At 43.3% G+C, this 16,361-nt stretch overlaps 1 protein-coding gene across 1 annotated transcript in view; it reads right to left on the bottom strand.

The window, feature by feature from the left end:
* The window catches only part of exoc4 (exocyst complex component 4), a 117,437-nt gene that overhangs the window by 18,495 nt on the left and 82,581 nt on the right, over positions 1 to 16,361 (bottom strand). The window contains exons 14-16 of the mRNA XM_069700338.1: positions 13,984 to 14,120; positions 12,331 to 12,486; positions 10,483 to 10,661 (exon numbers count right to left, since the gene is read on the bottom strand). Of these exons, the coding sequence (XP_069556439.1) occupies positions 10,483 to 10,661; positions 12,331 to 12,486; positions 13,984 to 14,120 (472 nt within the window). The remainder of the gene's footprint in view (positions 1 to 10,482; positions 10,662 to 12,330; positions 12,487 to 13,983; positions 14,121 to 16,361) is intronic.

Raw genomic sequence — 16,361 nt, 5'->3', positions numbered from 1 at the left:
ATGTGTCACAAGATCATTTTCAATGTATGGTTTCTGTTAGTACAGTGTGTGTGTGTGTGTGTGTGTGTGTGTGTGTGTGTGTGTGCATGCACCCGCTTATACAGTACGCTGTACTGTTCTCCATGGAAATTTCATATGGACACAATCAGATTCTGTAAAAGAGACCAGTTCATACAGTGCACACAAAAGAAAGCCATTAGTTCAACTTCATACACTTCCTGAGTCCTTCAGCATGTTCTTGTACTTTCTTCTCGCCACTTGTGCTGAGGCAGCAGGAGCATGTGTCACTGCACCACATTGTGAGCCACACAAAAGACCTGTGTGTGTGTGTGTGTGTGTGTGTGTGTGTGTGTGTGTGTGTGTGTGTGTGTGTGTGTGTGTGTGTGTGTGTGTGTGTGTGTGTGTGTGTGTGTGTGTGTGTGTGTGTGTGTGTGTGTGTGAAAGGGGGGGCGAGCCAGAGACCATGATGAGTGTATATAAATTCAGCTCAGTGTAGATCAATGGCCATAAATTAACAAGGGGAGGAAGAGGAGAGAAATTGGCCCCGTCACTCATATGTAAGTCTATTTGGTCAATGAGGCGAGTGTGGTCGTGTGTATGTGTGTGTACGGAGAGTGACTGTTGAGCAGGAGAATGCAGGGGTCCACGATCGATGTGCCGCAGTCAAAGCCAGCTCCCTAGTTATTCTTCCTGCCCTTCCGAAGGTCACACACGCACGCACACACACACACACACACACACACACACACACACACACACACACACACACACACACACACACACACACACACACACACACACACACACACACACACACACACACACAGAGCTGAGGAGTAGTAGCAAGTCCAAACGAAGCCTGAAATAACCTGGCGATCTGTCTTTCCTCTCCCTCACTCTTCTGACTGATATCCCCAAAACAGATAGGAAGTGGGATACAGGTAACCAATATTCAGCTCCAAACTTGTTACACCACTTCTTTCCCATACATACTGCTGAGTTCTCCCAGACAACACTTAATGATGTACATATTTTAACTCTATTTTCTTCCTTTAGAGAGTATGTTTAGAAATGTATCTAAAAGTGTCCTAAACTAGTGCATGTGCATTTAAAAAAACTGGGAAATGATTCTTCCCTGTTCGCATGTTAACTTGGAACTGTGATGCTGTTTTGCAGCCAAGTCTCAGGTTAGGATGTATCAGTGCCTCTGAGCTTACTGTGTTAGAGCAGGAAACACGGGGAACCACTGATATTTCAAACATATAATAGCAGAGTTTTAGGGACAGAGGTGAGACTGAACTCTGAAAAACCCCTATGATGGCTTTAAAGTCCAACTGAAACTGTGACAGTGTCCTGTTCTGTAACAGGCATGCTTATCTCAAAGATGAATGTCCCCCACAATTAAAATGTCCATTTAAGTTCCTACTGTCTACATAATTTCTACACTGTTTGAAATCATACAACTCATTAAGTCAAAGCAGTTCTGGTTTGAATTGCATGGTGAGTGCCTTCTGTGTCCCTTATATCCATCAGTGTACATTTTATATGCGCTAGTTAATGTGTTCTTCCATCCCTATTGTAGTTACTTTAAATGAGTCTGTGATAAGATTGGCCCATGCAAACAGCAGCGAGGTATATGCTATGGCTTTCCAATCAAGAAAGCAAACACAGTCATGGTTGTGATGTGACATTGGTGACAGCTGCTCTTATGGCCTGTGTATCTGACATTCAGAGATAAAAGCTGGGAGCTATGTTTCTTATTAAAGGAGTGCACGGACTGTTCTGCGCTGTGTATACATAAGTGTTAAATATATGAGCTGTATGTATGAACTTGCCAGCTAATTAACTGTCTTCTTGAGAAAACCTCTTGATAAGGTGCGTGTGTGTGTGTGTATGTGCGTGCGTGCGTGTGTGTGTGTGTGTGTGTGTGTGTGTGTGTGTGTGTGTGTGTGTGTGTGTGTGTGTGTGTGTGTGTGCGTGCGTGTGTGTGTGTGTGTGTGTGTGTGTGTGTGTGTGGGTGGGTGTGCGTGTGTGAGGACATTGCAGCGCAGAGTCGCAGACTATTTACAGCAGTTAAAGGTAGTTTATAGCGGTGTGCTTTAAGTTCAAGGCCTGCAAGAGAAAGACCTGGATAGACTTTAACTTCCAAGCTCTAACATAAAAAAATGTAATAGGAGACTTGTTGTTGTTGAAGGAGTTGTTGTTTATTCTTAAGAAATTCACTAAAAATAATATGGGGTCAATTGTTCTGACCCTCGAATACGACCCACAGGAGTGTTTCTTAAATGAGTGGCCCTGGTTAAATTTAGGCACAAAAACCACCAGGTTGGGGTCCGGTTAAGATAATTTAAAGGGTTGAAAGGATTACTTGAACCGTGTTGTGCGTTAAAGTCAAAGTTCCTTGAATTGATGCAGCCTGCGTTGTCATGGCAACAGTAAACCCGACTTGTGGTTCGAAAGCGGGAAGCTACCAGCGGTCTGCTGTATCCAACCATAGCCCCAACCAGCCTCCTCCTAGCAGCAAAAAAATGTACACCATATAGACGTCATGAACCGCGTCACTCCGCCTGGACACCAGATTGCCATCATTTATACAAGCACTAGAGGCCACCTGACTTTACACTCGTAATGGGATACAAAAGACCTATGGAGTTGTTTCTTGGAGGAAGGTTCGATTTCAGGCTTATAAAACGCTTTTATTTTTGTTAATATTAATTGTTTTTAAATGTCCTTTTCTCTCGCCTGAAGTTTTGATGCTTTTAATGGTTTTATGTGAAGCACTTTGAATTGCCTTGTTGTTGAAATGTGCTATATAAATAAACTTGCCTTTTTGCTTTAAACCCATCCGAGAGCAAAACTAACAGTCTTAAATCAGTAGACTAATCTACTATAACACATCCTCCATGTGTTTGGTTTTGTTGATGTTTTTAAACATCAATCAACATCAATATTACTGTAAAATAAAAAAATCCATATTGCATCTACATTCCTGACCGCCTATGCCACGAGGGCTCCGGCTTAGATCTTTAGGTTGGCGTTATCAATATTAACACAGCTAAATGAGTCACAGGAACAACACAGGAGATTGGTCTTCATCAAAAAAAATCCACAATCATTTCTCAAGGGAGTGAAGCATTATGACATTAATTAACTTCATTAGATTGTGTTTAGCTGATGCTGTTTACTCTCCCCGGTCAACTTATCAGATCATGAACAGATACAGAGCGCAAGCAGGTACAGAGCGCAGCACTGACAAAAAAAAAAACCAATACTGCTGCTGAAAATAAAAATCACGCTTTCAAGGACATCACCTGCACAGCTGAGCCGAGTAACAGCTAAATGAACTGATCTAGTCACATAGACATTCATTGATATCTGCGGGCAGTAAAGATCAGGTAACACCATCATCAACTCGTGTTTGTTGTACATTGCTGTATGCCGACGGCATACACAGGCACAAAAATGTCATATTGGGATTAAATGAAGTCTTACTTAAAGCACCTGAGAGGAGACACACCTGTCACGTATAGACTGCTTTGCTTTCAGTGCGTCTCCTTCCTTCTCTTAGCTTGTGGTTGTACGTGTGAGACACCAAAAGCTTTTCACACGCCCTGCCTGTAGGAGTGTTTTCCCACTCTGTGTCTGTGGATGTGCACACAGGCATGTGCATGAAAGTGACTCGAAGGCTTGTTTCCTCTCATGTGTATTACCCTCACTCACTCTGACAGCAGGGGGAAAAAAAAAAAGGGGGGGGGGGAGCTTACTGTGGCACACACTGCTGGAGGTTTCTCTAGGGGGTGTCCGTGAAACACACACACACACACACACACACACACACACACACACACACACACACACACACACACACACACACACACACACACACACACAAACACACTCAAATTCCTGCTGCCCCGCGCTGCTTTGATGATGCAAGGGAGGCGTCGCAGCATGGGGGGCACCATTAGAGTCAGGGACAGACGGGTGAAAGGAGACAACTCATTGGTCCTGACTGACAACTTTCTTGCTCTCTTATTTCTCTCTGCTTCCTTCAGCTTTCTGTTTCCTCCAACCAAATTACCCCCATCTCTTATTTATAAGTTCTTTGTGTGTGCATGATTATGGATATGTATGTGCATGTCGTGTGTCTCTTTAGGCGCCCATGTGTAGGCATGTGTCTGTGACTCTGTGCTCATCCAATTATTTTAGAATCTCATCTAAAAGAAAGGTCTGTTGCTTGCCATCTGCAGAGGATGAGGGTGGCAGACATTAAGGGAGAAGATCACACACACACACACACACACACACACACACACACACACACACACACACACACACACACACACACACACACACACACACACACACACACACACACACACACACACACACACACACACACACACACAGCATGCAGGTGCATACATAAACGGGCAGTTCATATTAATACACTCTCAATCTCACGCTCATTGCCTTTAATAATCAAGAAATATGACATATCCTGAAGCACTGACGAAATACAAATGCTTAACAGTTGATAAAAATCATATTTAGTTCTGTTGAAAAAGTCCAACAAACTAACCCCTCAACAGAAAAGGAGATGGACAGAAAAGAAATGAAAAAAGATAAACAATGGACAGTGTCCTGCAGCGGTGGAGTGATGAATGATTTATAAATGACTGACTGAGTGAGAAAGAAGAGGAGATATAAATTATTTTTGCGAGAGAGAGATTGAGAGCGAGAGAGAGATTGAGAATGGAATTAAAATATTTAGATATCTAACGACCTGAAATATCTTAATGACAACGAATGAAAACATGAAGCTTGAAATTTTAGACAAAAACAGAAACCCACACAGATGAAGAAAAAGCACAACATTACTACTACTGAAAAACAACACCATCATCTCCCACTTCAACTCGTCCCCCAGGCCTGTGCACTGAATAAGAATGTGTTCAACTTCCCTCGTTAAATGGAGTCAAGAAAACAATCACTGCTAAAGGGGAAAGACCTGCACTCACCATGGGCAAGGTGGGTCACTCCGAAGCCACTGAGATGAGAGGGAACCTACTCCCACAGGGAACCCACATGATTTCTGCCTGGAAACCCTGCGGGCTAGATTAGAGGCTGGTATCTACGCCTCCAACATGAACGCACACTTTTGCGCACGAGCACATAAAGTGTTGGTGGGCAGAGAAAACAAAACTCTGCATGAAAAGCTGACCACCCGGACGACCCTTCACGCTGTTCATGATCTTCACTACACAAAGATCCAACAAAGGAGTCACACACAAACAGTTTATAAAACTCTAAAATTCACACTCACAGCGTCAATTTTTTTTTTAAAGTATTATTATTATTGTTGAATGGCCGTCATGCTGACATTTTCCCCTCAGGCGTGTGTGTTGTCGGGTAAATATTGTCAGAGTGGATTAGAAGTCCAGTGCTGCAACCAGATGGGTGATAAAGCCTTTTCTGCGGCCATTTTCACAGACAATCACCATCAGTTGTCTGTCTACATACGTACATGAACACACCAACCTTTTAGACGTCCGTAACAATCTGACACACAGAGATATCACAAGATGCTTAGACGTGCCGTGTGCGCACACCTGGACTGAATTAAGATTCAGCATGCCCAGGAAGTCGTGCACTATTTTCACGTTATTCTCTCCACTTCAGAGCGAGGCAAACGTGTGTTACTCTACACATCCAGCAGAATTCAATCGCACAGGAAAAATGATCAAACCGAACGTCCACTGCAGAAACCACCCGGCCGTGGACAAACTCTACCAGAACCCTTACCACTTGAATAAGAAGAAAAACAGAAGCGGCAATATTCGCACTGCTTCGATGAGGAAGAGCCAAAAGAGGAAAGCAAAAAGGGAGAAAGAAAGAATGGAAGCGAAGAAGGAAGAATGAAAGAAAAAAAAAAAAATACGGAGAGAATGAAGCAAGAACATAAGAAAGAGGAATGAAAGAAAGAAAAAGCAAAAACAGGGAGAGGAAAATGAGTTGTTCATACCTGACTGCGTCTGTAATATAAAATCCAATTTAGAGGGGCATAGACGTGAGGCGGGGTGGGGGGTGAGATAAGGTGGGGTCTTTTTTTCCCCTGCTGTACCCTTGTCCCATGTTACACAGTGTGTGGTTATGTACACACACACACACACACACACGTATGCACGCACACACACACACACACACACACACACACACACACACTTTGGCACCCATACCAACACACACGTAGTCATCAGCTTGCCAAACACTAAATAATGAACAATACGGAGGCTGTCCCAGCATGATAAGTGACTGCCCTATCCTTCCCATTAGCACCACCCGCCAGAATTAATGATAATTATGTCACGTCCCTTCCCGTACTTTTATTGAATTCTTATCTACGAATAGACAAAGAAGGCTAGCGTCGGAGTGAGAGGGAAGGGAAGAGTTTAAAAAGAGATACTGCAGTGACAAAGTCAAGCCCAAATAAGAATATTTCCCATTTAATTATTTTTTATTTCTAAAAGAAAACTCGCGATATGGAACAGGAAAATAGCGTAATTTCAATGAGCAATCAGAAGTCCAGAGGCAGAGTGTTGTGACAATGGCTGATAAAGGTTGCAGACCTCTCAATCCCTCTGAGAGGTGCATAATTTACCAGAGGACCAAGATAGTGTCGTGAACACAGACAAGTTCCTCAGTAGTGCCGTAACACTTAAACAACGACGAGAAGGTGAACGCCGTATGAAAAAGTGACAAAGTATCTACAAGCATTTCATATCAAAATGTGATGATTGTGTCGTTGAAACTCAGTACAGATACTAAATAAAGACACAGAGCGTTCAAGAGCACGATCTTGTCAAGACTGATGATGACGACAACATGAAACGGAATCGGGTTGATGTTTCAGGGAAAAGCTTCTATAATGCACTTTTGCCCTATAATGCCGTATATACACTGACCGAGCATGTTCCTAGAAACACACACACTAATACTGAGAAGAGCCTCCGTTTGCTCTCAGAGCAGCCTCTTCCATCGACATCGATTCCACAGGATGTTGGAAACATTCCCTCTGGATTCTCGTCCGTGTCGACATGTTTGCGCTGCATAATTTCTGCAGATTTGTCAGCTACACATCTCCCGTCCTAAAACATCCCAATGGTGTTCGATTGGATTTGAAGACTGAAGTCCACTGAACTCATCATATGTTAATGAAACCAGTTTGAAACCTTCTGCTTCATGACGTGGTGCATTACTATGCTGGCTGTAACCATTAGAAGATTGTTTTCTGTGGCCGTGAAGCAATCGACATGGTCAGCATCAAATTCAGACAGACTGTGGTGATGAAACAATGTTTGATCGGTAATAAGGAGCCCAAAGTGCACCAAGAAAACTCCACACCCTTATTCCTGTGCGACCGCTCCCAGCCTGAACTTATGTGGTTGATTCCAAACTGACCCAATCATCTGCGTGGCTCAGTACAAATTCAAATTTGATCAGGCCAGGCTACATTTTTCAAGTCTTTAACCATCCAGTTTTGTTGCACCTGTGCCCACTGCAGCCTCAGGTTTCTGTTCTCGTACAGTGGTGTAACCCGACGTGGTCAGCAGCCCATCCACCTCCACGTCTGATCTGATGTTCATTCTGAGATGCTTTACTGGCCACCACAGCTGAAACCAGAGGTTAGCTGGGTTACTGTGGCCTGTCAGCTCAAGCCAGCCTGGCCACTCTCCTCTGACCTCTCTGATCAACAAGGCGGTTCTATTTGCAGAACCGACGGTCGGTTTTTTGTTCCATTCTGGGTAAACTCGCAAGACTGTTGGGCGTAAAACTCCAAGGAGATCACCGGTTTCAGAAACACTCCAACTAGTCCGTCTGACACCAAGAATCACGCCACGGTCAGTCACTGAGATCCTATTTATATCCCTTTCTGATGTTTGAGGTGAACATGAAGTGAAGCTCCTGACCACCATCTGCATGATTTTATGGACTGCACTGCTGCCACATGACTGACTGATTGATTTCTTAAATAAGCAGTTGTCTGGTGTTTCTAATAAAGTGCTAGCATATGATGTTAATGAAAAAACAAAAGATGTGGAAGAATATTAACAGATGATAGATTTTAATCACAGAGATTAAACATGTTCTCAATGTGATAATGAGGATAAAAACATTTCACTAATAAGTGATTACCGAGCTCTACATAAAGACTAAAAACATACACAACGATACAAAAGTGATGACGGAGCGGGGAGTGTGTGAATTGCTTTTAAGAGTCCTGATTAGGATAGCCATTTATGCGCATACACTCTTGCAGAAGCAGAACCAAGGATAATGTGTGTGTGTGTGTGTGTGTGTGTGTGTGTGTGTGTGTGTGTGTGTGTGTGTGTGTGTGTGTGTGTGTGTGTGTGTGTGTGTGTGTGTGTGTGTGTGTGTGTGTGTGTGTGTGTGTGTGTGTGTGTGTGTGTGTGTGTGTGTGTGTGTGTGTGTGTGTGTGTGTGTGTGTAAAAGTGTTATTTGACAAGTCCAGTAGAGAAGGTAATGAGTGTGTGATAATACACTCAAACAAGAACTTAATGAGGCACAGGTAAGAAGTGTTGCAACAGCACGTAAGGATGAAGAAAAACCCCTGCACCCCCTGACTGTGATCCTCCATAAACCATCCCGACAGGGTTTTTAATCTGTAGCGTAAACTGATCAATAACTGCCTAATGACCAGAGAGACTGGTCACAACGCATCCTGGAAAACATACCCATGATAGAATGGAGCACTATACTGTAATATATCAGCTGATAGAGGATGTAGGGTATCGCGGAGGCTTCACGAAGCCCTTGTACTCCCCACAATTGTTGGACGATACGAGACCTCGTGCGAATATTACACCAACATATAGAAAATCGTGAAAGCAAATCATACGAGAAATCGAGGAAAAGTGATCGATAGCAATTTGACAAGCAGAACTCACACGTCAAAGACAGTATAGTAAAGTATAGTATAGTACATTGAGTAAAAGATTGCATTAATCCGCTGGCATCAGCGTAGTGGATATAGGCACAAAACGTACATGTCTACATTTGTGTCCAAAATATTACCACACTCTATTTAATTTCATCAACTAAAACACCTTCAGTTATTAGATGCAGGCTTTTGAGTAGATTTGGAAGAATACAATTATTTAGGCAAATAAATCTTAGTTTAGCTGCTCACCAGTGAGGGTAGGATGGAGCAGGAGCCTGACAGGCAGATGGAGGTGGCATTGGCAGTAAATCAGGCGCCGCGCTGGACCGTTCGGGTGAAGAGGGAGCTAAAAGCTTTGCCTTTCGAAGTCTACGTTCAGACCCTAACCTGTGGTCACTCTGGATAGTGACGAAAGAATGAGATTGCGTTTACAAGGCCGGCCGGGCTCAGCCTTAGAGATAGGGTGAGGAGCGCTGACATCCGGAGGGAGGGAGCTTGGAGTAGCAGCTACAACTTTGCACCAAAAGGAGTCAGCTGAGGTGGCTCGGGCATCTGATCAGGATTTCTCCTGGGTACCTTCCATTGGAGGCTCTCGAGGCATATCCATTTGGTAGGAGACCCCAAGTCAGACCCAGAACACACTAGAAGGATTATATATCTCTTCTGGCCTGGGAATTCCTCAGGATCCTCCAGTATGAGCTGGAAAATGTTGGCCGGGATCTTAGCTTATAGTCTGTCAATTAGAGTTGCACACTTAACCCTCCTGTTGTCCTCGGGTCAAAATGACCCGCAGCTGTGTTCAACCAAGTTCTATTTTATTTCTATATTTTTATATTTTTTGGGGTCATTGGTCATCATTCTTTAAAGAAACCCTCACAGCCTCCTTGTCACCAATGATCCCCAAAAAATATGAAAATAAAATAGAGCTTGGTTGAACACAGCTGCGGGTCACTTTGACCCGAGGACAACACGAGGGTTAATTGCACTAAGAATGTGATTTATACCTCCATGCCATCTCATTTCTAAATGACAATTATTTTGCAGCATTTACATTCAGGCCATCAGGCGCATCAAAACAAGCACTCCCCCTTCCTCAACTAACAAATGACAACGCATCGTTACACCACGTGATGCAGACCAGCAGAAACTGTCATGACAATAAACCCAGTGAGCGACAACGCCGAAAAGACAATTACTTGTTCAAAGGTTGTGTAAGTCACAGGAGACAAGAAACTGAAGCTGATTGTTTTTATGTTCAAAGAGAAATTCATGAAGTTTACGCTTTGAAGCGAAAAAAAAAAAAAAAAGTATTCCCTTTCTGTTGTCCAGCTCAAGGGCCACTTCAGGCAAAATCAGATTTTTATTGTGTTTTCTTCAGGTAAACAAGTGCAATTATCAATTATGTAGGAAAAGAATCTAAAGAGAATCGTGATCTCAATTCTAAGCAAGAAAATCATGATTCCCATTGACCCAGTATCATGTAGCCCTGCTGTAACTTCGTTTGTATTTCCGCTACTTACTGGAGGCATGAGGCAGGTTGGCGAAGAACGTCTTAAGGCGGGCGGCGAGCCACTCCATGCTCTCTTGAAGATTGGCCAGAGCCTTCAGGTCACTGACGTCACGCAGGATCTCATTCTGGGGGATTAACTTGTCTCCCAGGTTCCCGGTCAGCACCTCCGACTCCTTAGCAAAAGCTGCCCTGAATGATGGAGACCGGGAGGGATGTGAGGGTTTGAGTTGTTAAATTGATTGACACAGTATGTTGTTGGCAAAGGAAAAGCCACCTGCAAACACCCCTAACCTAAGAAGTGATGGGAGAAGCATGTGTGTAATGACATAGCTCAGAGACGACGCTTTGAATTACAGCTTCACACATTTACCGGTGATTGGTTTCCTGGTTTGACTCAAAATGTCTGGCGTGCAGAGAGAGACTGGCTGACATAAAACCTATAATAACAGCCAATGTTCCACAGTTAAACCACAATAGATTGTTGAATGGCATGTGTGTGCATACATGCTGTGTGTGTTTGACTTAAAAGAGTTCACATTTTGGAACAACCCTGCGCCGATGTGCTCAGTGATGTGGGGCTGATCAATACAGTGATGCACAGACAAAGCAAGTAAGAGGGATACAGGCCTGCAAACAAGATGGATACACAGACAGATAAACAGGGAGGCAGGGGGGAGCACAGGCACTCCAGAAAGTTGGGCATCATTTTAAAGACTGAGTCACTTTAAAAGGCAGGAATTTCTCTGAGCTCAACAGTTGGTGGGAGAGAAAAACAACAGGTGACGGAGAACATTTAGAAAACAAACAGAAGGCAGAGATTTACCGAGAGGCAAAGTAAAGACATGGGGACGCACACACATATATATATATACATATCTAAATATATATATATATATACGACTGGTGGTGGTTGAAGGGATATTTGGCTTTGAAGACTGGCAAGAAAGATGAGGCGAGAAGTGGGGGAAGTTGGATAACTAAAGATCAACACACGCAGCGCTGGGAACACATGGCATGTGGACTGGCCTCCAGAGTCACCAGGATGCCAAGATCAGACTCCTTTGAACAACAGATGGGTAAAAAATACACACAAAACACACAAACACGTACTCTCTGTCACTCCCACATGTGAAGCTTATTAATGAGGCTTTATTAAAGCGCTGGGTTGAGAGTCGTGCAGAAGCTAATCCCCCTTTCATAGTGATGAAAACTTCTATGGCTCTCAAATCAAACAGCCTTATGGTCTCCCTCTTGCTATCTCTTGTGCTCTCTGTATATGTGTGTGTGTGTCTGCATGTGTATCTGAGAGAGAGGGAGAGAGAGAGAGAATGAAATTAGAGCGAGAGAGCGCTCACACAACAGATTGACTTTCTTTGGCCACATAACCAATTTATTTATTTACTTTACTATTCCGCTCCGATGAGCTCCAGTGTTCCCTGAAGAGGGTGCACATTCAAAGGCAATTTCGATAAGGCTGACCCCCACCACCCCCACACCCCTCCTCCGTCTGCTCTCCTTATATTTTCCTATTTTGTTCTTCGCTCGTTTCCTCACTTCCTTCAGATAGAGGGTGTTTAAAAGAGCAATCACAACTTCTTTTATGGGTGCATCTTCGTCAACAAGAGCGGATTCAATAATATGTGAATAAAGAGGCACGAACAGGAGGAGGGAGGGAAGGGGAAGGGGGAGCGCTATCTGGGTGATTGCTCAAGTGTGGTTGTGTATGTCAACCACTCATGGTTTGTGTCTGCGTTTTCCCTACTTATCTGAATATACATTCTTTGTATATAAAATTGTACATTTGTACTTACATAAGGTCTATGAATGAGTGTGTGTACACCGCTGCTACTGTGTGTACCTGGTGAAGTCCTCTTCGTCCTCTCTCTTCTGTCGGGTCTGTCTGGGTTGGGCCATGTTTGCCCAGTTTGGGAGCGACTGGAGCAAACGACTGATGTCCTCATCTTTGGACCAGGAAGCACTGATGGTCAGCTTCTCCTCACACTGGACAATACCCCTGAGGACACACACACACACACACACACACACACACACACACACACACACACACACACACACACACACACACACACACACACACACACACACACACACACACACACACACACACACACACACACACACACACACACACAATAATGAAGACAAAACTCCGGCAAGTTATGCGTACATAATAAACAATGTATGTCAAAACAGTTAGTGTTGAGTTGGACACTGTTCCTGTTGTGCACGGACAGAGCGCAGAACTGACATGCATGGAGCTGAGGAAAGCATGTATTCCATATATAATAAGTGCCGAGGTTACATTTAGCATATACAGTAATAAGTATTTCAAGTTAGGTTGTTTGATCAAAATCAGCATATGTGTCACACGCATTTCTGTGACCACCGGCATGTACCATGAAAGTTAAACTTGAGCAGAGTGCACATCACACTTTTGAAAGTCCCTCATATGGGACATATTTGTCTGTTGTTGCTATTTACAGACAAAAATAGCATTAATAATAATGCAAACAAGAAACTAGTTGCATCTGTTGACTGACAGACTATTACTGCTTGAGAGCCAAAAAGCAAGTGTAACTAAAAACCAACTGTATATTACAACAATTCAAACAGACAGACCAGTAGTGTTCAGCAGGTAGTTGTACATGTGCTTCACGAGCATCTGTACTTACACATGAATAAAACGATGGCAGCTATAAACTGATGTGAGGACAAACTGTGGCAGAGTGCCAGTATGTATTTGCCTTGCATGTGCCTGGATCGGAGAAAGTGCTTCGTTCTGCTATTTATATTCTACTAATACCTTGTACAGAAGACACAAACACTCCACGGTTTCACAATCACATGAACACACACACACACACACACACACACACACACACACACACACACACACACACACACACACACACACACACACACACACACACACACACACACACACAGAGGCAGGAAGTGGGGCTGAGAGACGCTTGTTCATGTGTAAATACACACAGTAACACAAACACACAGGGTGCACAAACACGTGCACACATAGACTTTGGCTGTCTCTATTGGTCTTGTCTTTATCACTTGGAGGCCCCAGTGAGATTGAGGCTGACCTGTGACAGAGTCCAGATGGATTCCCAGCAGGCTGTCAGTCCTCTCGTGCGTCTCCTGTGTGTTCATCACTCCCTCTTTTATCCCTCCATATTATCTGCCCCCCCTCTCCCCCCTTCACCTGCCCAGGTGTTACATGGTCCCAGGGGGTGCAGAGATTGACTGCTTTTCACCGCACCAGTGTGTGTGTGTGTGTGTGTGTGTGTGTGTGTGTGTGTGTGTGTGTGTGTGTGTGTGTGTGTGTGTGTGTGTGTGTGTGTGTGTGTGATTATAAAAAGCAAGCAGACCTAAATTTCTACAATAATAAAGTAGAAATCAAATGATTTGAAAAAATGACAGCCTTTCTATTTCAGCTTCTAATGCTGGTGAACCAGCCTCTCCATTCCTTTACCTGTAGGCTGTGTTGCAGATTTCCTTGTACTCCTTGAGCTTGTCACAGACCATCTCAAGGAACTGGTTGGAGTAGGCGCTCAGGTCCTGCATCAGGCTCATAAGGTCCTGGATGGACTTCTCCACAACCACTGTGCTCTAGATGCAGAGAAAGAGACGCAACAATGAGGGCTGGCTCGGGGGAAAGGAGGGAGTTAGATCGAAAAATAATGAAGTAAAAGTAAAAGTAAAGGTGGACTCGTGCAAGTGTCGGGTCAGATGCGGTCTGCTGTCGTGCCAATACAATAGGATGACTCCAACTTCACTTGTCTGTCTGTCACCTGCGGCTGGACTGACGACGGGTGCTGGAGAACTTGTCAGAAGTCTTAACACTATTAGTGGAATGGATGATTCTTTGTGTGTAAGTGAATCAGTGCGAGTACACGTTTTTGTGTGTGTGTTTTTGAAATTCCGGGTAGTGTGTGTGTTCTCAGGCTTAAAGTGAGTGTGTGTGCATTTGTCACAGTGCACCCATCACCAGGAGCCACGGCAGGGCTGTGACAGCAGCCATTACAGATTAGCCACTCCTGCGTGACTAATAGCTGGCCCGGGAACAGCAGAGCAGCTTCATATCCCCAGACACACTCGCACGTATACACACAGCGAGCAAACTTTTCAAAACACACACCTCTGAGCAGTTCAAGAGCTGTTAAATAAGATTACAACTCAGTATGTTGCAGTTCGCCTGTACCAAGCGCTTAACCAATCTATCCTACATCTCCAATAATGATGATAACTTAGCATCAGTCTGGTGATAGCCTTGCTGCGTGCACTCTCAAACTGGCAATAACGGCAAGAGCAGTAGAGAGCAAGGTATTCCCATAGAAAGAAAGGCAATATTAAACATATGATTTCAATTTCTATTCAGCTCACTACTACCTATTATAAACTTAATATAAACTTCAACTGTTTACGGTGTGAAATGGGAAGAATGACGGCGCCAAAATGAATAAAATATAAATAACCTGTGGTACTGTAGGTGCAACCAGCAGCAGCAATATAAGATGTTATTTGGTTTTAGTGCTGTTTTCAGAGAACACAACTGTACATACAAGCACATGATCTACTCCCGAGTCAACATTTATTTACTTCAGCAAATGGTTATAAGCCAAAATATGTAGTGAGCTACAGTGTTAGGGAGTAACTACAGTAGTTATATGAAATGGAATTACATAATTAAGTTACAAAATAAATGTCATTGTAATCTGTTGCATTAAAATTAGTGACTATTGAAAATGTAGATGACTACAAAGAGGTTACATCCGGATACATTCTCTCCGGTAAAAAGCTTTTTACAGAGAATCTAATGAGAGAATCTAATTCATCGCTGATTTTGATTGGTTCTCTTGTTTGAATTTGTGTTTCTCGTCTGCCAATCGAATCGATGTGCATTGCTCTGAGAAACCACACCAAGGCAGTCGGTCATGTCGGTTTTTAAAAAGAGTCATTCAAGAACCAGTGTGAAAAAACTAAACAGCAGCCCTGTTGATGCTTCTATCATCACTCAGCACGGAGCTGACCTGAATGTCGACTTGGTTTGAGGTTCTGGGAACATTTTGCCTTTACCGCAGTCGGATGTGAGCAACATACTTGTGCTTTAAAATCAAAACATTCCCATCTTCATTCAAGTTATATTGAAGACCTTTTAATAAACGTTTGACAGTAATCATTGTTGAATTCTGTGGGGAGACTTTTCAGCTTTAGTGCCCAACTTAAAACATTTGCTCAAAAAGTAATCAAATGTTATACATTACATTACTTTAATACATGAATTAATTTTTCCATTACTTATTACATTTCTTAAAGGGTAAATCGACACCTGTAACCTATTATATGTCAAAAGTAACCTTCCCAACACTGGTGAGCAATGATATTAATATGCTTCCTGAATCTCAGAGAAGTATAAGTCTGTGTGCTCTAAGTCTTATCTCTAATATTTTAACATCAGTAATATATATTTTTAAATAGATCCATTATATTCAAGGCCACTCAACTAGCTGCCAAGACCAAGTGGCTGCATAGACTGAAGGGGGCAGTAGTGACTGTAATTGATCATCAAAAAATATGGAGGGACCCCTGATGTGATAGAATGATATTAATATTAATAGATCTTTCTCTGTTTCAGTTCCCCATTCGCTCATTCTGTCGCAAGCGGACACACGCACGCGCACACGCCCACACACACACCCACACCACACACACACACACACCCACACCCACACACACAGCAGCCACTCCATTGAAGGAAGTAATGATCCATAGCAGTGCCCATACCCATGGAGTGCTAACCAAGGCCTTGTCTGTGCCAAGGGAGCACCCTTTACTGTCCATGCCTGACTC

The sequence above is a fragment of the Brachyistius frenatus genome, unplaced genomic scaffold (genome assembly GCF_029030835.1).
Source record: "Brachyistius frenatus isolate BFR_SWC_R1_liver_20210118 unplaced genomic scaffold, ASM2903083v1 Contig_33, whole genome shotgun sequence".
Classification (NCBI taxonomy): Eukaryota; Metazoa; Chordata; class Actinopteri; family Embiotocidae; genus Brachyistius; species Brachyistius frenatus.
The sequence above is the reverse complement of the archived record's forward strand: the minus strand, read 5'-3'. Positions and strand labels throughout refer to the sequence as shown.